Source organism: Panthera onca, chromosome D2, assembly GCF_046562875.1.
Source record: "Panthera onca isolate mPanOnc1 chromosome D2, mPanOnc1 haplotype 2, whole genome shotgun sequence".
NCBI lineage: Eukaryota > Metazoa > Chordata > Mammalia > Carnivora > Felidae > Panthera > Panthera onca.
The window spans coordinates 75655539-75677051 of record NC_138349.1 but is presented as its reverse complement, the minus strand read 5'-3'; the positions used below and the strand labels follow the sequence as shown (position 1 = coordinate 75677051).

At 40.9% G+C, this 21513-nt stretch overlaps 1 protein-coding gene across 3 annotated transcripts in view; it reads right to left on the bottom strand.

Moving 5' to 3' along the window:
* The window catches only part of TBCE (tubulin folding cofactor E), a 622247-nt gene that overhangs the window by 32640 nt on the left and 568094 nt on the right, over positions 1-21513 (bottom strand). For all 3 annotated transcript variants that reach the window (XM_078434212.2, XM_078434211.2, XM_078434209.2), the window contains exon 3: positions 6948-7032. In XM_078434212.2, coding sequence (XP_078290338.1) covers positions 6948-7032 — 85 coding nt within the window. The remainder of the gene's footprint in view (positions 1-6947; positions 7033-21513) is intronic.

The window sequence follows — 21513 nt, the reverse complement described above, 5'->3', positions numbered from 1 at the left end:
TCAAGCTACACTATAAAGCTGAAGTAATCAAAAACAATAAGGTATTGGCACAGAACACATAAATCAGTGGAAGAGAATAGGGAGCCCGGGGGGGGGGGGGGGGGGCAGGAGGGGGACCTCTATGACATAGGAGGCAAGAATACAATGGGGAAAGAGCAGTCTTACAATAAATGATGTTGAGAAAACTGAACAGCTACATCCAAGAGTGAAACAGGACCACTTACACAGTGTGCAAAAATAAATTCAAAATGGATTAAAGACCTAAATGTAAGGCCTGAAACCATTAAACTCCTAAAAGGAACATAGGCAGTAATCTCTTTAACAAGATTTTTCTGGATATGTCTCCTCAGATAAGGGAAACAAAAGCAAAAATGAACCATTGGGACAACACCAAACTAAGAAGCGTTTGCTCAGGAAGGAACCCATCAACAAAACAAAAAGGCAGGGCACCTGGATGGCTCAGTTGCTGAAGCATGCAATTCTTGATCTCACAATTGTGAGTTCAAGCCCCACAGTGGGTGCAGAGATTACTTGAAAACAAAGTCTTAAAAACAAAAAGAAAGGAGAAGGCAACCCACTGAATGGGAGAAGATATTTGCAAATGACCTATTCATTAAGGAGTTAATATCCAAGATACATAAAAAACATACAAGTCAACATTAAGAAAAAACAAATAATCAACTAAAAGATGGGTAGAGCACTTGAATAGACATTTTTCCAAAGAAGACACACAAAGGCCAACAGACACATACGAAGACACTCAGCATCACTAACCCTCAGGCAATGCAAACCAAAACCATAAGGAGACACCAGTCAGAACAGCTACCACCAAAAAGGCACTAAGTAGGTGTAGGCAAGGATGTGGGGAAAAGGGAACCCCTGTGCACTATTGATGTGAATGTAAATTCATGTAGCCACTAAGGAAAACAGTATGGCGGTTCCTCAAAAAACTAAAAATTGAAATACCAGGGGTTGCTGGGTGGCTCTGTTAAGCATCTGACTCTTGATCTCAGCTTGGGTTTTAATCTCAAAGTCGTGAGCTGAAGCCCTATGTTGGGCTTTTAAGTTGGCATGAAGCCTACTTAAAAAAAAAAAAAAAAAAGAAAGAAAGAAAGAAACAAAAGGAAATACCATACAATCCAGCAATTCCACTGCTGAGTAATTACCCAAAGAAAACAAAAAACACTAGTTCAAACACACATATGCATCCCTATGTTTACTGCAGCATTATTTAAAATAGCGAAGATACAGATGCAACCTAAGTGTCCATCCATAGATGAATCCAAAAGAAAGATGTGGTGTAGACAGACATACAAATACACAACGGGATATTTACTCGGCCATAAAAAGACTGCAATCTTGCCATTCACGACAACACCCTAAAGGGGATTGTGCTAAGTGAAATATGTCAGACAGAGGAAGACAAACACCATATGATTCCACTTATATGTGGAATCTAAAAAACAAATGAACAAACAAAATAAGAACAGACTCCTAAACACAGGGAACTGGTGGTTACCAGAGTGGGGAGGAAGGTAGGGATAAGCGTAACAGGAGAAGGGGATGAAGAGGTACAAACTTCCAGTTAAAAACAGGTCATGGGGGTGACAAGTACAGTATAGGGAATATAGTCAATACTACTGTAGCAATAATACATGCTACATACATGTGTCTGTATGGTGACAGTGACTGCGTTTATTGTGGTGAGCGCTTGACGATTGACAGCATCGTCAAACACAATGTTGTACACCCAAAACCAACAAAACACTACATGTCAGCTATACATCAACAACAAAATACATGAAAAAGCATAAGCACGCAAGTTTAAAAACTAGCACAGTTATAATAAATGATAAAACAATGTAAAACAAATACCATGGTTTTCCTTTTTGTTCTTAAAAATCTACACTTTTTAAACAGTGGTAATGAATCATTCAAGAAGAAATCTTTATTACTCTTTAGTTCGGCTGCAGGCAGATGAAAGGAGTTGGAATGGTATGTATTAGGTAGTTGCAAAGTAGATGCTGTGCCCTTTACAGATCAAAGGATAACATCAAAGATCAGTCTCCTCTGGCACATTCCTGGAGGGTTTCTCAGAAAACAAAACGGCCCCACAAATAATGAAAAATGCCAGTTGAATGAGTGCCCACCAGTAACAATAAATCTCCAAAAATAAACTAATAATTTACATAGACTCCATAGAGATTCTAGATTAATATGGAGATGTTGCAACCCAACACCAAATTCTGAACCCTGTCCAAAGAGAAAACATATGGGGAAGGAGCAGAAGGAGGAGGGTCCAAACGTTTTACTCATTAGCATTCAGCGTGTTCCAGTTCCTTCCTCTTCCTGCCCACCAAGTACAGATGATGCTAACAAAAGGACATCCTGATCATGGCCCTGGTAGAAGTGGAGACTCCCACAAACCCCTGTAATCGAGGCTCAACCTGTACCATTATCCCCAACGGGTAAATTCAGAGTGCCAGTTAAATTTGAATTTCACCATGCATTTTGTATATTTATTACCTGCATCTGGCAATCTTCAAAGGTAAAGGGTCCCCAAAAGATTACAAAATTCTCCATAGGAAGCATTTTCTCACTGGGGATTTAGATGCTGCATCCTGGGAAAGGCTGGGTCCCTGGGGAGACTCCAAAAAATGTTGTTGATCTTCATAACCTATTTGCTGCAGGCATGTTTAGAGCCTTTCAGGCAAGCTCACAGAACTAACTGTTCAATTTCACTCGACTATGTATATTGCTGTATGTGAGAAGTGACCTGGCGAACTCATGTTCCCAATGGAAAAACACTCGGTTAGCTAAGCATCTTTTTGTAGACTGCTCCTGAGTGATGCAATTTTTATTTTGCCCTGATTTATGGGAGTCTTCCAAGTATGAAATGCCTCTCTTCTTCATCTTTTGCAAGCCATCAGTACATTTAGTGACTTTTTAAAAAAATTCTTGCAACACTTTATACCACACCAGGGAAAGTAGTTTAGACTGATTCGTTAATGCCATTGCAAGAACCTCAAAATGCTTTACAACAATCTTTACGACAATCTTTATGGCACACACAGGATGAGTTCATCAAGATTGTATTTTGTAAGTTATCCAGGATTGTGCACAAAGTCTAAACAGTGTGTTTCCTCTGATGTCAGGTATTAGATTCCATTCACTGGTGCCAAAGAAAAGTCACATTTTTTTTTTTTTTAAGATTTCATTTTTGAGTAATCTCTACACCCAAAGTGGGGCTCAAACTTACAACCCAAGATCAAGAGTCGAATGCTCCACCAACTGAACCAGCCAGGTGCCACAAAAAGTCACACTTCAAGATTTCTTGCTCACCAGAAAAATTAGGTAACTGCTTGGAAAGAGGGCATTTTAAATAAAACCTGAGCAGTGGAAGGCTGTCCCACACAGTTCTGTTTACAGTATACTCTCTAGGTTGAAAGAAAAAACTGGAAATCACTCTGCTATCTAAGGGACAAGGTGCCGAGAACATCAAGGTTCATCACCTTAATTGAATGCCTCTACTCCCCAAGAAACAAGAGACGGAGAACAGCACCCAGGAAAGCGCTGCTGACCAGTTCATAGCACAAATTCTAGGAGAAACTGTAAACTAATATTAACTGGTAGTGTCCCAAATATTTATTATGGGTAATAGCTCAGGAGATCACCCTATTTACTGCAGGTTATATCAGAGATCAGGCTGCAACTACAGAGTGACACGAAATGATCAAAACCCAGGTTTAGAGGGGGCCTTAGGAGGCAATCTGGTCCACTCCCTAATCCTCTTCTGACACACTCACACCAACTACTGGGGGTGGGGAAAAAAACCCACAGAACGATCTTATTTTTAGAGGCCTCCAATGAAGAGAAATCCACAGCCAGGATTTCATCAGCTCAACTAAAATGCTATCTTCATAACCCATTGCCATATTTGGTCATCAGTGAAAAATATTAATGACACCTGTCATAACAATCTCAAAGAGTCAGAGTAAGGATCAAATGTGATAAAATATGGCGACACTATAAACTAACTGTACAAATGTTTATTCCCTGGGTTAAAGTGAAACCCATATTCTTCCGTCAGGTGATTATTAAAGGAGAGATTAGACCCTGGCAAATGTTATTCCACTTTACGCTGGAGTCTCATGAGATTAAGGTGAGGCGAGCTGGTCGTGGGAAAATCTACTGAGAACGACGTGTGCCATGAGTCAGGCCTTGAGAACGACACGGTCTCTTCTAAAAATCAGTCGTCGAGGGGCAGGACCTTACTCTGAACAGCAGAGCGTCAGTCATCCTACCAACCTGATGCTGGGGACGTGCACCAGAACTCACCAAAATCCACTTCATACATCCTGACATCTTGCTTAAAATGCAAAGGCAGCAAAGTTTTAGAAGATTTGAATTTCACCATGCATTTTGTATACTTACTACTCGCATCTGGCAATCTTACTCAAAGGTAAAGAGTTCTCAAGAGATTACAAAATTCTCCATAGGAAGCATTTTTCTCATTGGGGATTTAGATGCTGCATCCTGGGAAAGGCTGGGTCCCTGGGGAGACTCCAAAAAATGTTGTTGATCCTCATAACCTATTTGCTGCAGGCATGTTTAGAGCCTTTCAGACAAGTTCGCAGAACTAACTGTTCAATTTCACTCGACTATGTATATTGCTATATGTGCCAGAGCACCTCTCTCCATTGTTATATATGCAACACTAGCAGTCCCCTGATATTAACCCAGGCTTCTGAAGAGAGAAGGATCCGAGTTCTGCTCGAATAGGATGGCCTGGGACTCATTTTTCTTGTCGAAAACAGGTACACTACCATTTTGCCATTTACCGTAATATTTCACACGCTTATCATGAGAAAATTTGTGATCTGACAACTTAAAATTGCTTCAGCTTCATGAAAATAACGTCTAAACGTAAAGAAACATGTTTACTGTGGTAAAATACTTGTCATTATGACTTTCCAAGTAGAATTTGCAATATAAAAAAAGACTGCAACGAATTTGACAGGGAAGAAGCACATATGACATATTAGGACGAGATCTGAATTAGCTCAACAAATAACATGTAACATAATCTGTTTTGTCTGATGCAGAGATTCTAAGATATTGGTATAAGCTTTATTAGTCATGTTCTAATTATACCAATATAAACATTAACAACTATACAGATCATTCCTTCACTCTAGGCAAGTGGTTTTCTACCACATCGGATCCAATGCTCCTCTCTGTACTGCCCAATAAATATCCTGAAATGGAATTCATAATTAACATTATCTACCCATATAGGGCGTTAAAGTCAACAAAAGGCTCATTTCAATGAAACGAAAGAAAAGTAGTTTATAGTAAGAGAAATGTCTGCAAATGCTCAGGCATGACTACACTAGAAGACATAATGAAATCAGGAAATGCTGCTCCAAGGGTAAGAATCCAAACACTGAGCCCATGTCCTTGAACTGAGGCCTCCTATCAGCACTTCAGGCAAATCCTAGATCTGCCAGGACCAAAAGAACCCTTGATTTCTATACTCAGAATAACTAAGACTGCAAATTATCACTCTACCTAAAGACCACGAAGGACCATGCAGGCATGGCTCAGGTGGGTGAGGGAGCAACAGGCCAGGGTAAGAAATTTCTATTTCCACACCTCCCTAAACATATCCTCCATGAGCTCTTTTTTTTTTTTTTAAGTTTATTTATTTATTTTGAGAGATAGAACACAAGCAGGGCAGAGAGAGGGAGAGAGAGAATCCCAAGCAGGCTCTGCACCATCAGCACAGAGCCCGACATAGGGCTCGATCTCACAAACCATGCAATCATGGACCTGAGCTGAAACCCAGAGTCACACACTTAAACGACTGAGCCACCCGGCATCCCGCCCTGCCCCCGCCTCCATGAACTCTTGACAGATTCTGAGCTGGCCTCATTCCAGGTTTGCAATCACAACTGGCCTCCAAGGACATGCTGATTCTTCTAACCTGATATTCTAAAATTACAGACTGGTAGGCTGGGGAATTTTGTTATTATCTAATTTCAGATCTAATTTTGCTATATATCTAATATACAGACTGGTAGGCCGTATTTTGCTATTATCTAATTTCAATCCCCATTTTAGAGGTTAATAAATTTAGTGCTGTTTGGGGTCATAAAGATTGTTAAGAACAGAGTTAGAGGCCTCGTGATTTCCAGGCCAGGACTGTGTTCACTGTACCACATTTAAGGAAAAATAAGCTTAATGTTAAGAGATCTTTTTGAGAACGGAAACCTAAAGAAAACAAACAAAAATTTAAATGATTCTGCCTGAAATCACCCCACTATCTTTTTCAAAGCTTCATGCAGCTTCTCTGAAATCAAGCAGCTAAAAATATTAATAGACATGCAATATAAGGTGTAACTCTTTCCATGATAGTCTTTTTTAATGGTGGCCTAGCATTCTACCCTTCGGATGTTCTGTATTTTGTTCAATCAACTGCTTCTTACTAGATATCTAAGCTATTTCTCTTTTTTACTACTCACTTAGTGGACTCACTTGTTAATGAATCGATGAGAAATGTTTATATTTATCCACTTACAAAAAATCTGTTGGGGCGCCTGGGTGGCTCAGTCGGTTAAGCGTCCAACTCTTGGTTTCAGTTCAGATCATGATCTCATGGTCATGAGATCGAGCCCTACATCAGGCTCTGCACTGACAGTACGGATTCTTGGGATTCTCTCTCTCCCTCTCTGCCCCTCCCCTGCTCTCTTCATCTCTCTCTCAAAATAAATATTAAACACTAACAAAAAAAAAGTTGTACAAATAGAATTGTTTTTTTTTTAGAACACATCAAATTCTACATTGTAACTACCCCCAAAGCCAAACATTTCCTCTTCTTCACCTCCCTTTATTCAAATCTTAAATATTGTCCCAAATAACCATGCAAATTCATCATGACAAATTACCTGCATTTAAAATACACAATCCCTTCATGGCTTCCATCATGCTTTCCTCTCGCGGGATTGTCCCATTCCACTCCTAGCCAGAGTCCTAGCAGAATAAGAGAAACCAGGTAAGCAATAAAGGATGACAGAGATCATTAACACTCCTTTTTTCTGCAAGCCAATACAGTTTGCGCCAGAAACCGTATCGCACAGACACTACTGGGGGAGAAAAGTGTCTTTGGAAAAGGACAAGCTAACCTCAGAGCCAGGACTGCTATCAGCAGATACAATGGCATGTTTGGTTCAGAAGCCGACAAAAATTACAACTGCAGGAAACAACAAATTTACTAAGCACTTACTGAATGCCAGAAACTTTCTTTGCATTTTCTCATTGGTATCCTTACGACAGACATTTCAGCTTTGTAAAGCAGATTCTTCTTCTTACCTTCTTTTTACCAGTTCCCAAGCAAAGACACAAGTTTTTTTTCAGTCCTGGTCTAGTAATCTGCTTTTCACAAAATAAAAAAATCTATATGTAAATGGTCTTCTTAGTCAACATAGGTAAAATAACTTGCCCGAAGTCAGACATCTTCAAAACCAGGTCATGCTAACTCCAGAAGCCAACTCTTACCCATCACACTGTGCTGTGTATAACTCGCACCTCATATTTGTATAGCACCTTACAGTTTCCAGAGCATTTTCTTTCCTTTCCCTCCTCCCTTCCACACCAGATACAGCACCGTGCTAGGTGCAAAAGACAGAGAGTTTCACTTCTGGATCAGCCTTCTTGGTGAAAAATAGAAAAGCTAGATAAACTTTTTTTACAGCACACTTAATTTTTTTTTTAATGTTTATTCATTTTTTTTTGAAAGAGGGAGACAGACAGACAGAAGCACAGTACAAGTCGGGGAGGGGGAGAGAGAGAGAGGAAGACACAGAATCCAAAGCAGGGTCCAGGCTCTGAGCTGTCAGCACAGAGCCTGATGCGGGGTTTGAACCCATGAACTGTGAGATCATGACCTGAGCCGAAGTTGGATACTTAACCAACTGAACCACTCAGGCACCCCTAGATAAACTATTTTCAAAAATCATTTTACATATTGGAGCACTTCGGTGGCTCAGTCAGTTAAATGTCCGACTCCTGATTTTGGCTATATAAAATGAAGAGTTTCAGAGGCACATGGGTGGATCAGTCAGTTAAGTGTCAGACTTCGCTCAGGTCATGATCTCATGCTTTGTGAGTTTGAGCCCCACATTAGGGCTCTCTGCTATCAGTGCAGAGCCCACTTCAGATCCCTCTGTATCCCCTACCCGGCCCCACCCTTCACTCACTCACACTCTCTCTCCCCCTCACTCTCTCAAGGAGTAAAAAAAAAAAATTTTTTTGATTAAAAAAAAAAATGAAGAGCTCCAAATAAATGGTAATGATGGATGCACAATGATGTGAATGTACTTAATACCACTGAACTGTACTTAAAAATGGTTAAAAAGGGGGTGCCTGGTGGCTGAGTCAGTTGAGCATCTGACTCTTGGTTATGGCTCAGGTCATGATCCCAGGGTCATGGGATCGAGCCCCACATCAGACTTTGCAATGAATGTGGAGTCTGCTTGGGATTCTCTATCTCCCACACTCTGTCCCTCTCTCCCACTCATGCCCTTTCTCAAAAAAAAAATAATAAAAACTAATGGTTAAAATGGTTAGTTTGGTCATGTACATTTACAATTAAAAAAATATGTATACATATAAAATATCTCTTTGAAAGCACCAGAAAGCTACTAAGGCAGTGAAGAATTACAAGGCTGATGTAGAGAAGAGGGAAACCCAAAGAGTTGAACTAATAAGCATGTAGAGCAATCTTTTCCCCTTGAGGCATCTGATAATTCTGATAGAAGAAGCTAAAAAGCTGAACAGACCTTTGGACAGATTTCAGGGGCTTCTTAAGAAATCAATATTGAAAATCACAGCCTCCCAGGGAAGGTGAAAGTTGCCGAGAAACTCTAGGATTTGTACTGGGCTCAAAATGTCTTCATTCTAAGAGTAAGGAGGAATCAACTCTAAATAAACTAGCCCTTGTAGGGATTAACGGCCAACTTTAAATAATCTCATTCTCAGATACGTTTAAAGTGATCTGGGATTGCTACTGACCCTAGCTACATGCCAGAGCAAATTTCAGTCCTCTCTGGAGGAAGATAACACTATTGCAAAGCTCAAATTATGTTTTCATAGTAATTTCTGGCACTTAAAAAATATCTAAGAAAAAGACAAAGACATACAAAAAGACAAAGACTATGTGACTGAGAACCAAGGAAAACAACAGCCAACAATAAACAGATTAATCAGACATCTGCATGATGGAGTTTTAACTGTATTTAATATTTCCAAGAAAAGCTTGAGAATTTTGCAGAAAAGTTTAAAACTCTATTTTTTAGAATCCTAAGTAAAACTCCAGAACTGAAAAACACAATTCAAATTATAATCTAATGGATGCAATTTTCAAATAGATTATCCTAGGGGCACCTGGATGGCTCAGTGGGTTGAATGTCTGACTCTTGGTTTGGGCTCAGGTCATGATCTCAGTTTTGTGGGTTTGAGCCCCCACATCGGGCTCTGCACTGGCAGCATAGAGCCTGCTTGAGGTTCTCTCTCTCCCTCTTTCTCTCTGTCCCTCCCCCACTCGTGCTGTCTGTCTTCCTCAAAATAAATAAACCCAAGAAGTTAAAAATAAAAATAAAATAGATTATATCATACATTATTAAAAAACAGGTCAGAAAAAATATAGAGAATGAAGCCTAGTGATGAGGGATGAAAAACAAGGGCTAGAGTGGAAGAGACTTAAGGGCATAATGAAAAGGTCTACTACATATATAACCGAAGTCCCAAAAAGAGAGGAGAGATTGTGGAAGAAGTAATCTTTGAAGAAATAATGACTGATAATATTATAAAGCTAAAGAAAGCCATTAAGCCACAGACTCAAGAAGCTCAAAAAACACCAAAGTACAAATGCAAAGAAAACCACACCCAAGCACATTAGGATACAATTGCCATACACCAAAGACAAAGAGGAAAATCCTAAAACAGCTGGGGGTGGGGGAGAGGAAACAGATTACCATCAAAGGAAAACAACCAGATCAACAGCTGACTTCCTCGTAAAGACAGTAAAAGCCAGAAGACAAATGAATGATTCAAAACACTGAAAGAAAGTAACTGGTGATCTGGAGCACTGTAATTGGTGAAAATATCCCTCAAAAAGTGAAAGTGCGCAAGGGGCCCTGAATAGCCAAAACAATCTTGAAGCACAAAGTCAGAGGACACACTTTCCAGTTTCAAACTTACTACGAAGCTACCATAATCAAAACAATGTGCTGGCATAAGGATAGATGACATACAGACCAATGGAATAGAATTTCGAGACCAGAAGTGAACCCATAAATGGTCAACTGATTTTTTACAAAAATGCCTAGTCAATGGGGAAAGGACGATCTCTTCAACAAATCGTGCTGAGGCAGCTAGAGATCCTCATACAAAAGAAAAAATGTGGACCCCTACCTCACTTCATAGGACCCACATAGATCACTAATATAAGGGCTAAACTCATAGAACACTTAGAAGAATGCTTAGAGATAACTCTTCATGACCATGGATTTGGCAATGGATTCTTAGAATACCAAAGCACAAGCGACAAAAGAAATATAGATAAATTGGACCTCACAAAAATTAAACACTTATTTGCAAAGGACATGATCAAGAATGTGAAAAGACAACCTACAGAATATTTACAAATTATTTACAAATATTTGCAAATATTTACAAATAACTCATCTGATATGGGCTTAATATCTAGAATATAAAACAACACCTAAAACTTGATTACAAAAAGACAAGCCAACTGATTGTAGTTTTGGTTTGCATTTCTCTGGTGGTAAGTGATGAGGAACATCTCTTCGTGTGTCTGTTGGCCATCCGCATGTCTCACACCTGTCAAAAAGGTTAAAATAAAAAACACAAAAGGTGCGCCTGGGTGGCTCGGTCGGTTAAGCGGCCAACTTCAGCTCAGGTCATGATCTCTAGGTTTGAGAGTTCAGGCCCCACGTCAGGCTCTGTGCTGACAGCTCAGAGCCTGGAGCCTGTTTGGATTCTGTGTCTCCCTCTGCCCCTTCCCCGCTTGTGCTCTCTCAAAAATAAACTTAAAAATTAAAAAAAAACACACAACGGGGCACCTGGGTGGCTCAGTCGGTTAAGCAGCCGACTTCAGCTCAGGTCACGATCTCGCGGTCCATGAGTTCGAGCCCCGCATCGGGCTCTGGGCTGATGGCTCAGAGCCTGGAGCCTGCTTCCGATTCTGTGTCTCCCTCTCTCTCTGCCCCTCCCCCGTTCATGCTCTGTCTCTCTCTGTCTCAAAAATAAATAAAACGTTAAAAAAATTTTTTTTTAATTAAAAAAAAACACAAAAACAACAGATGTTGGTGAGGATGTAGAGAAAAAGGAAACCTCTTGCACTGTTGGTGGGAATGCAAATTGGTACAGCTATGTGGAAGACAGTATGGAGGTTCCTCAAAAAGTTCTAAATAGAACTACCCAGCAATCACGCTACTGGGTATTTACCCAAAGAATACAGAAACACTATTCAGAGGGATACATACATCCCTATGTTTATAGCAGCATTCTTTATAATAACCAAGATATGGAAGCAGACCAACTGTCCATTGACTGATGAAGGGATAAAGATGTGGTATATATACGCGATGGAGTATTATTCAACCATGAAAAAGAATGAAATCTTGCCATTTGCAATGGTATGGCTGGAGCTAGAGAGTGTAACGCTAAGCAAAATAACTCAGAGGAAGACAAATACCATATGATTTCGTGGAATTTAAGAAACAAAACAAATAGGCAAAGGGGAAAAAGAGACAGAGACAGATCAAGAAACAGACCCTTAACTATAGAGAACTGATAGTTACAGAGGGAAGGTGGGAGGGGGAAATGGGTGAAATAGCAGAGGAGCACTGGGTGATGTACGAAATTGTACACCTGAGAGTAATACAACACTATGTGTTAACTAACAGGAATTAAAACTTAAAAAAAAAAAAGACAACCCAACTGAAAAATGGGCAAAGGACTTAGACATTTCTCCAAAGATATACAAATGGCCCAAAAACATATAAAAAGATGCTCAGTGTCATTAATCATTATGGAAATGCAAATCAAAACCACAATGAGATACCACATCATACCCAGTAGTACAGCTATTATCAGAATAATGGAAAATAAAAATAAAAATAATCATAATAATAATGGAAAGTAACAAGTGCTGGCAAGGATGTGAAAAAGCGGGAACCCTCAAACATTGCTGGCGGAAACATAAAATGGTGTTGTCACTGTGGAAACAGTTTGGTGGTTCCTGAAAGAGCTAAATATGACCCACCGATTCTACTTATAGCTATATAACCAAAAGCGTTAAAAAGACTCAGATACTTACATGCCAATGTTCACTGCAGTATTCGCAACAGCCAAAAGGTAAAATAACCCAAATATCCATCAACAGATGGACAGATCAAATGTGATAAACATACCAAGGAATACTCAGCCATAAAAAGGAATGAAGTTCCCACACATGCTACCTGGATAAACTTCGAAGACATCATGTTAAATGAAATAAACCGTCCCGAGAGGACAAACACTGTATGGTTCCACTTAAATAGTGACTATTCTAGATACCTTATGTAACTATAAAACTTAAAAATGGCTAAGATGGTAAATTTTATGTATATTTTACAATTAAATATTTCAACAGGCTAAAACAGGGGGAAGGAAGAGATGGGATAGGTGGAGCACAGAAGATTTTTAAGGCCGTGAACCTACTCTGTATGGTATGTGTCATTATGAATTTTTCCAAACCAACAGAACATACAACACCAAGAGTGAACTTCAATGGACTTTGAGTAATAATGATGTATCAAGACAGGTTAACCAATTGCAGCCAATGCACACTCTGGTGGGAGACACTGATAACTGGGTGGGGTGGGGGTTGGGGGGTGGGGGTGGGACAGGAGGAAATCTCCCTACCTGCTATTCAGTTTTGCTGTGAGCTTAAAACTACGCTTAAAAAATAAAGTCCAGGGGCTCCTGTGTGGTTCAGTTGCTTGAGTGTCTGACTCCTGATTTCATCTCCAGTTAGTGAGATCAAGCCCCATGCCAGGCTCTGTGCTGATAGTGCAGAAAGAAAATAAAGTCTATTCAAAAATAGGTTAAAATGGAAAGATTCGTTACATATATTTTACAACAAACTTTTTTTTTTTTTTAACATTTATTTATTTTTGAGACAGAGAGAGACAGAGCATGAACGGGGGAGGGGCAGAGAGAGAGGGAGACACAGAATCTGAAACAGGCTCCAGGCTCTGAGCCATCAGCACAGAGCCCGACGCGGGGCTGGAACTCATGGACCGCGAGATCGTGACCTGAGCCGAAGTCAGACGCTTAACCGACTGAGCCACCCGGGCGCCCCAACAATCAAACGTTTTTAATGAAGGGGCGCCCGGGTGGGTCAGCTGGTTAAGCGCCTGACTTTGGCTCGGGTCACAATCTCACAGTTTATGAGTTCGAGGCTCACATCGGGCTCCGAGCTAACAGTGCGGAGCCTGCTTTGGATTCTCTGTCTCTGCCTCTCTCCCTCCCCCTCCCCCTCCCCCACGGCACACGCACGCTCTCCCTCCCCCGCAAAATAAACAAACATAAAAAAAATGTTTTAACAAAAAACGGTCAAGGGGCACCTGGGTAGCTCAGTCAGTTAAGCGCCTGACTTTGGCTCAAGTCATGACCTCCTGGTCTGTGAGTCCTAGCCCCATGTTGGGCTCTGCGCTGATGGCTCGGAGCCTGGAGCCTGCTTCAGATTCCATGTCTCCCCCTCTCTGTGCACCTCTCCTGCTCACATTCTGTCCCTTTCTCTCTCTCTTAAAAAATAAAATAAACATTAAAAAAAAAATTTAATGGTCAAAATCTTTTATATGCGTGTTACAATTTAAAAATTAAAAAAATTTTTCAACAAAGAAAAATTAATAGGTGTCATCTTAAGGGTAAAGAAATTTATCCCAGGGGTGCCTGGGTGGCTGAGTTAAGCGTCAGACTTCAGCTCAGGTCATGATCTTGCGGTTTGTGAGTTTGAGCCCCATATTAGGCTCTGTGCTGACAGCTCAGAGCCTGGAGCCTGCTTCAGATTCTGTGTTCTGTGTCTCCCTCTCTCTGCCCCTCCCCTGCTCACGCATGCGCACGCTCTCCCTCTCTCTCAAAAATAAATGTTAAAAATATTAAAAGAAAATTATCCCAGATGAAAATGTGAAGATACAGAGGGGAACAAAAAGAAAAGAGTACATATATGGATAACTCTAAATTAAATAAAAATATAAATAATATCAGCTCTTTGTGTTTAACAGGCACAAAGATTAAAATATCCAGCATATGCATTAGAAGTGGGCAAACAGAATTAGTATTCGAGTCTTCCAAGGTCTTTGCATGAGTCCACAGGAAGAAGTAAAATTACTAATTAGACTTTTATAAGTCAAAGATGCATGTTTTTATCTCTATGATAATTACTCAATAAAAAATGCATGAGTACCAAATTAATAGAAAGGAAAAACAGAGCTTAAAAAATAATCCAGTAAAAGGGGGAAAAGGAGGGAAAAAAGGACAGAGCACAGGCAAGACAAATAGAAAGCAAATAGGAAGATGGTAAATATTAACCCAAATTATCAACAAACAAATGAAACAAAAAATGACTAAATGTTCCAATTACAAGAGTCAGCAGAAATGATCACCGGGATTTTTACAGGGATCAAACAGAATCTGTAGATTGCTTTGGGTAGTACTAGCCGGTTTTAACAATATTAACTCTTCCAACCCAGGAACATGTGATGTCCATTTACTTGTGTTTAATTTCTCCCAGCAATGTTTTATAGTTTTCATTGTTTAAGTTTTTCACCTCCCTATTTAATTCCTAAGTATTTTATTCTTTTTGACGTGGTATATGCATGCAATGGGAGATTATCCGGCCTTAAAAAAGGAAGGAAATTCTGCCACATGCCACGACATGGATGAACCTTGCAGATGTTATGCTGAGGGAGATACACCAGTCAGAAAAGGTGAACACTACAGTCAAATTCCTAAGAAACAGTAGAATGGTGGTTGCCTGGGACCGGTGAGAGAGGAGGATGACACATTACCATTTAATGAGTATGAGATTTCAGTTTTGGAAGAGAAAAAATGTTCTAGAGATGGATGATGATGATGGCTGCACAATACGAATGTACCTAATGCTACTGAACCATATCCTTAAACAATGTAAAAAAAAAAAAAAAAAAAGTGGGGGGAGGGGCAGGGAAAAAAAGGAGAGAGAATCCCAAACAGGCTCCGTGCTGTCAATGAAGAGCCTGACATGGGGCTCCATCTCAAGAACCATGAGATCATGCCCTGAGCTGAAATCAAGGGTCAGACGCTTAACCGACTGAGCCACCCAAGCACCCCTAAATTAGGAAATATTTTGAACAGGGGCGCCTGGGTAGCTCAGTTGGTTGAGTGGCCGACTTTGGCTCAGGTCATGATCTCACAGCTCGTGGTTTCGAGCCCCGCGGTGGGCTCTGTGCTGACAGCTCAGAGCCTGGAACCTGCTTTGGATTCTGTGTTTCCCTCTCTCTCTGCCCTTCCCCCACTCATGCTCGGTCTCTCAGAAAATAAACATTAAAAATTAAAAAAAAATTTTTTTGAACAGAATGATAAAAATACTACACATTGAAATCTGGGGATTGTATCTGTAAGTGGCATTTTGAGAGAAACTTATGGACTGAAATGTATAGGTTAGATAGAAGATCGAAAATAATCATCTATCTCAAATGCTGAGCAGAGAAAAACGAGCAAATTAAACCTACAGAAAAGTAGAAGGCAAGAAATAATAAAGAGGAAAAACAAACAGGAGAGCAAAATAACCAATAACCAACAGTTTCTTACCGTAAAACACCTCAAAGATTTCTAACAGGGACAGATGTGAAAACCAGCAGCCATTATATAAAGGAATAAATCTTGGAATAAAAGAAAGTACAGGTGATATGGAAGCATAGATAAGACAGATAATAAGGCCGGTGGGTAGGAAAGATACGCAGAAAGAAATACTACCAGGAGGCAAACCTTGAAGGGAAAATACGCGAGCCCAAGGCAGAGTGGAGAGTTCAGGACCTATTTAGGGAACCTGAAAAAAAAAAAAATCAAGCTACAGCTGGAGGTGGGGCCCAGGGGTGGGGGCAACAGTCATAGCAGGAGAAAAAGACTAGCAGGGGTGAAGAGAGGCTCAGCCCTAAGATAAAACCTTCGTACAACACGGTTAAGAGCTTCAACTTCATCCTGCTTCTCCTGGGAACCCCTATTTAAGCAGCATGGAGAGATAGGATCTCCATTTTAAAGATAAGAAAATGAAGCTGTGGGGAAATACGTCACTGGCTAAAGGGAAACGTTCTTCCTCTAATCTCACAGCACTTCTGAAGGCAGATGTGTGGGTTTTTCCTCACCACACAATTCTCCAATTCTTGGCAGACAAACTGGGTGTCCTACAATTTAACTCAAAGCTGACACTGCCTGCCTGGATCAGCGCGGACCCCTTGGATGAAGGGCTCAGTCCCCTAATAATGACCCCACTTCAGACACCAGTCCTAAGTCCCAGGTTGTCGCCCGGACTTCTCAGCAACCAGTTGTAAAATCAGGGGTTTCCACATCCGTTACTCGCGTCTGACAATTTGCTAGAACTGCTCACAGAACTCCAGGAAACCGTTACGTTTACCGGTTTATTATACAAGATAAAACAGAGAACAGATGAACAGCTACATGAAGAGGTACACAGGGCGAGATCCAGAAGGGTCTTGAGTGCAGGTGTCTATCCCTACAGTTTGAGGTACACCACCCTCTCACCAGACTAGAAACCCTCCAAACCCCCCAGTTTAGGGATGTTCACGGAGACTCCATCGTGTGGGCATGATTGACTATTCATCTCCAGCCCCCCTTCCCTCCCCAGAGGATGGAGGTGAGGGATGCGGGGGTGGGGGGTGGGGGGGGGGGTGGTGAAAGTTCCAAGCTTCTAATTAAGGTGTCTTTCTGGCAACCAGCCCCTACCCTGAAGCTACTTAGGGGACCCCAGTCACCAGTCATTCATTATCATACAGAAAGACGCTCATCACTCTGGAGATTCCTTCTTTAGAAGCTCTTGGTGTTGGGAACAGGGGTGGAAGAGCAAATGTTAGAACATGTGAAGTTTTACTAAAACGTAGTCAGGAGGTTTCACAGGGGGAGCACTCACGCTCTACCATCATTGGTAGTCAAATGCAGACAGGAAGAGCGGAACCGGACTTTACATGGACTTGACCTTGCACCCAGATCCTCCTCTCTTATTCCAGCCAGAAGAAGAGACATTTTCTTTATCCCCTGGGCAACAGCTCAGACAATGAGTAGCCACCATACTTCATACTCTCAGTTTCCTCCAATGGACTTAGTTTATTATTTTTTTTAATGTTTATTTACTTTTGAGAGACAGAGAGAAGAGTGTGAGCTAGGGAGGGGCAGATGGAGAGGGAGATATAGAATCTGAAGCAGGCTCCAGGCTTCGAGCTGTCAGCACAGAGCCCGACGTGGGGCTTGAACTCACAAACTGAGATTATGACCTGAGCTGAAGTCAGATGCTGAATCAACTGAGCCACCCAGGTACCCCCAGTGGACTTAGTTTATAACAGACTTCCCGACTTACTCCTTTCCTCCTTAAAAAAAGCATGCCTCTCCTTTATTCCCTTGGACTTGCCCATGGATTTTGCCACAGCTTATTTGTTCTGGACTACAGTTCTCTTTTATTCCTAAATAAGCCCATCTTTTTCCTTTTTTAAACAGACATGTTTTTGTTTAAAGTGATCACTATAGCCAACATGGGGCTCGAACTCACAACCTTCAGACCAAGAGTTGCATGCCATACCAACTGAGCCAGCCAGGCAGGGGGCTTATTTTATTCCTAAATAAGCCCATCTTTTGCTGGTAAAATAACAGGCAGTTTTTATTTTTAAGTTTAACAAAAGATGCTCCTAGCATCCCCTACCACACAGGACATTACATGGGTTTGGGGGAGGAGTTTTAGGTCAGAAACCAGAGGCAGAGACCAAATATATTTTTCTTATTAGGTCACACTTGCCAAAATAACACAGCAAAAAAGGGCCAGACACAATTCTTTTGTGTCTTAACCCACTTTTTGTCAAACAAAGCCCTTCACGGAAGAAATATATACAACAAATGTTATTCATCATAAAAGTTGTCAGAATGAATGGAGTTGGTGGACATCACTAGGAAGGATGCACCACACAAGGCCATTCTTCCACACTGTTCCTCGCAGGAACAAGTCACTTCTCAAGCTAACACAGGTGGAAAACGCAAGGCCCTCATGCAACTGTGATCAGCTGTAAGTCTGGTGAAGCATACCTACTGTTTGCCAAGTTATTATCCAGTCCATTAACGACAGACTAGCAAGTACAGAAAATCAGTACAGATGGGAAAACGGACAGAAGTGGCAGCTGGGCAGGACCACGGCATCAGTCAGTCCCAACACTGTAAGATCCAGGCTTCTGCCTTCTACATGCCATGGGTGAGAAGGCCCTATTAGCTTCAGTCTACCAAATTCAAATGTGCAAAAGACTGAAGCAGATGCTAGAATATAGGTTTATTAGTTTACAATCATAAACAAAACTGTTATACAAACCAAATATTCTGGCCAGCATGAGCAGTTCATTCTCTTCCTGGACATCAAGACACATGAAAGACCAACTGCAATCAGAGCCTTCACTAAAATCACAAGAATTAAAAATAATGACTCCAATGAACCAGCAATCATATTGCTTCGTATTTACCCAAACGAGTTCTACCCACACAAAAGTTAACGCCCAGATATTTACAGCAGCTTTGCTCATAATTGCCATAACTTGGAAGCATGGACAAACTGTGCTATCTCCAGACAATGCAGTGTTATTTAGCATTAAAAAGAAATGAGCTATCAAGCCATGAAAAGACATGGAGGAAATTTAAATGCATGTTACTAAGTGAAAAAAAAAAAGGCAATCTGAAAAGGCTTCATACTGTACCATTCCAACTATAGGACTTTCCAGAAAAGGCAAAACTATGGAGACAGGAAAAATTATCAGTGTTTAGGGAGGAGGAAGAGATGAATAGGCAGAGCACAGGGAATTTTGAGCCAGTGAAACTACTCTATGTGATATTATAATGGTGGATGCAGGCCATTGTGCATTTGTCAAAACACATAAAATGTACAACACCCAGAGTGAGCTCTAATGTAAATAATGGACTTTGGGTGATAATGAGAAATACAGAGAATCTTCCAGCTCCATTAAGCAATACTGCTAATCTGATTTATTCAGTGTCAATCTTTACAAAATTACTCGCAGAGAGGGCAGGTGTTTAGGGCCTCCTACTATTGACAATGGCTTATAGCTGAAACAAACTCAGTTTCAATACTTTGGGAGCTGGACTCATACAACTATAAGATTAGTCTAAAATGCCTCAAGTTCTTTGAAATTGTGAAGTAGGTTGTTTTTGGCACCACCCTAGGCAGTCTTGCTCCAGGAATATGCCAATGCCACTGGGAAGTAGTGTTTTGCTTTTGTAATCTGTAACTTGAGAGTATCTAAAAAACATGCAGTTCACTTACAATTGAAAAAAAAAAAAAATGGAGGGGCCCAAGATGGCATAACAGCATGGAAGTTTTTTTGTCTCTCGTCCCTGAAATGCAGCCAGATCAATACCAAACCATCTTGTACACCTAGAAAACTGATCTGAGGATTAACACAACAATCTGCACAACCTGAACCACAGAACTTAGCAGGTACATGGCATGGAGAGGTGAACTGGGGGAGAGGGAAGCCGTGGAAGGAAGGGAGCTGTTTTTGCTTCTGGAGAGAGGACAGAGACGGGGGGAGAGTATGGGAAAAGCACCCCCCCACCCCTGAAAGCAGCTAGAGAGAAAGAGGAAGAGTGGAAACAGCTGCAAGGGACTGAACAAAAAAGGGAGAAAGGAGAAAGAAGAGTGTTTAAATTCCATTAAGACTATAAATAGGGAGTGCAGAGTCTGAAACTCCGCAGCTTGATACCTGGTGGTGCTCTGGTGGGAAGGGCGAATCCACAGGAGCAGAGCGTGAGGTTTGAGGGGTCCTTCAACCACATGGGGAGAGGCGGTTCCCCTGCAGGGAGGATATTTGGTACAAGCTGTGTGGCCTCCCCACCGGCAAAGGTCCCAATAGACCCCAGAGATCAACCACATTCGCTGGTGTTGGAACAAGGACATCAGGGGTGAAGCCTGGCACCAGATGTGTGTTGTGATTTACCATAATCTCTGAAACACTGAGGCTACACAATCGTGCGAACTTTTTCTGGGGCATGTGGGCACCCAGCCACTGTTCCGTGAGACCCTTCCCCAGAGGGTCTGAGCAAGTCAAGGCCACAGTCCCTCAGAAAGTGAGGGGATGGGAAACACAGCCCCATCTGAGACAAAATTCAGGAGGGAGGTGCTGTCTGGCAGCCCGACGGCTTGGTCACAGACAACGCAGAAGCAGGGAGAGGATGGAAGCTGGAGACAATGGAGGGGCACTTGATTGCCGGTCATGGAGAGCACAGAGTTCTGATACTAGAGCCTGGCTAGCTGGGTGACGCCATTTTCACCCCTCGCGGCACATGCACATACACGCCTACTCACACCACAACGATACGCCCCAGTAAATTAAGCAGCACCATCTAGTGGAGAATGGAGCCGTTACACCAAGCCTTGGCCAACTGCGCCAATCGCGCTCTATAGAACATCAGTCTCTCCACCTGCTTAGTTTACAGACTATAAAGTACTTCATATTTTGACTTCTAGGGGAAACTGCATGTAATTTCAATCGTATTTCATTCTGTTTGCTGGCCCATCTGTTCAATTATTTTTTCTTTTCTTATTCTTCAATACAGAAAGAAAAAATTTAATTTTAATTTTTTGTTTTTATAAAAATGATTCTTAAATTTTTACTTTTTTGTAAATTTTTAAAATTCTATTTTACATTCAGTTTATTTTATTTTATTCTTTTTTTCAAATTTTCAAATGTTTTCCTTTTTTTTTCTTTTCTTTCCCTTTTTTGTCTAATCTATCAAGCTTCTTTCAACAACCAGACCAAAACACAGCTAGGATCTAGCATCCTTTGATTTTTTGTGTGTTTTTAATTTTTTTATTTTTATTTATTTTTTTCCTTTTTTCCTTTTCTTTCTTCAAAATGAAGAAACAAAGGAATCCACCCCAAAAGAAAAAACAGGAAGAAATGACAGCCAGGGACTTAATCAACAGATAAAACAGATACAAGCAAGATGTCTGAACCAGAATTTAAAATCACAATGATAATACTGGCTGGGGTTGAAAATAGACTAGAATCACTTTCTGCAGTGATAAAAGAAATAAAATCTAGTCAGGATGAAATAAAAAATGCTATAACTGAGCTGCAATCTCAAATGGATGCCACAGAAGCAAGGATGGTTGAAACA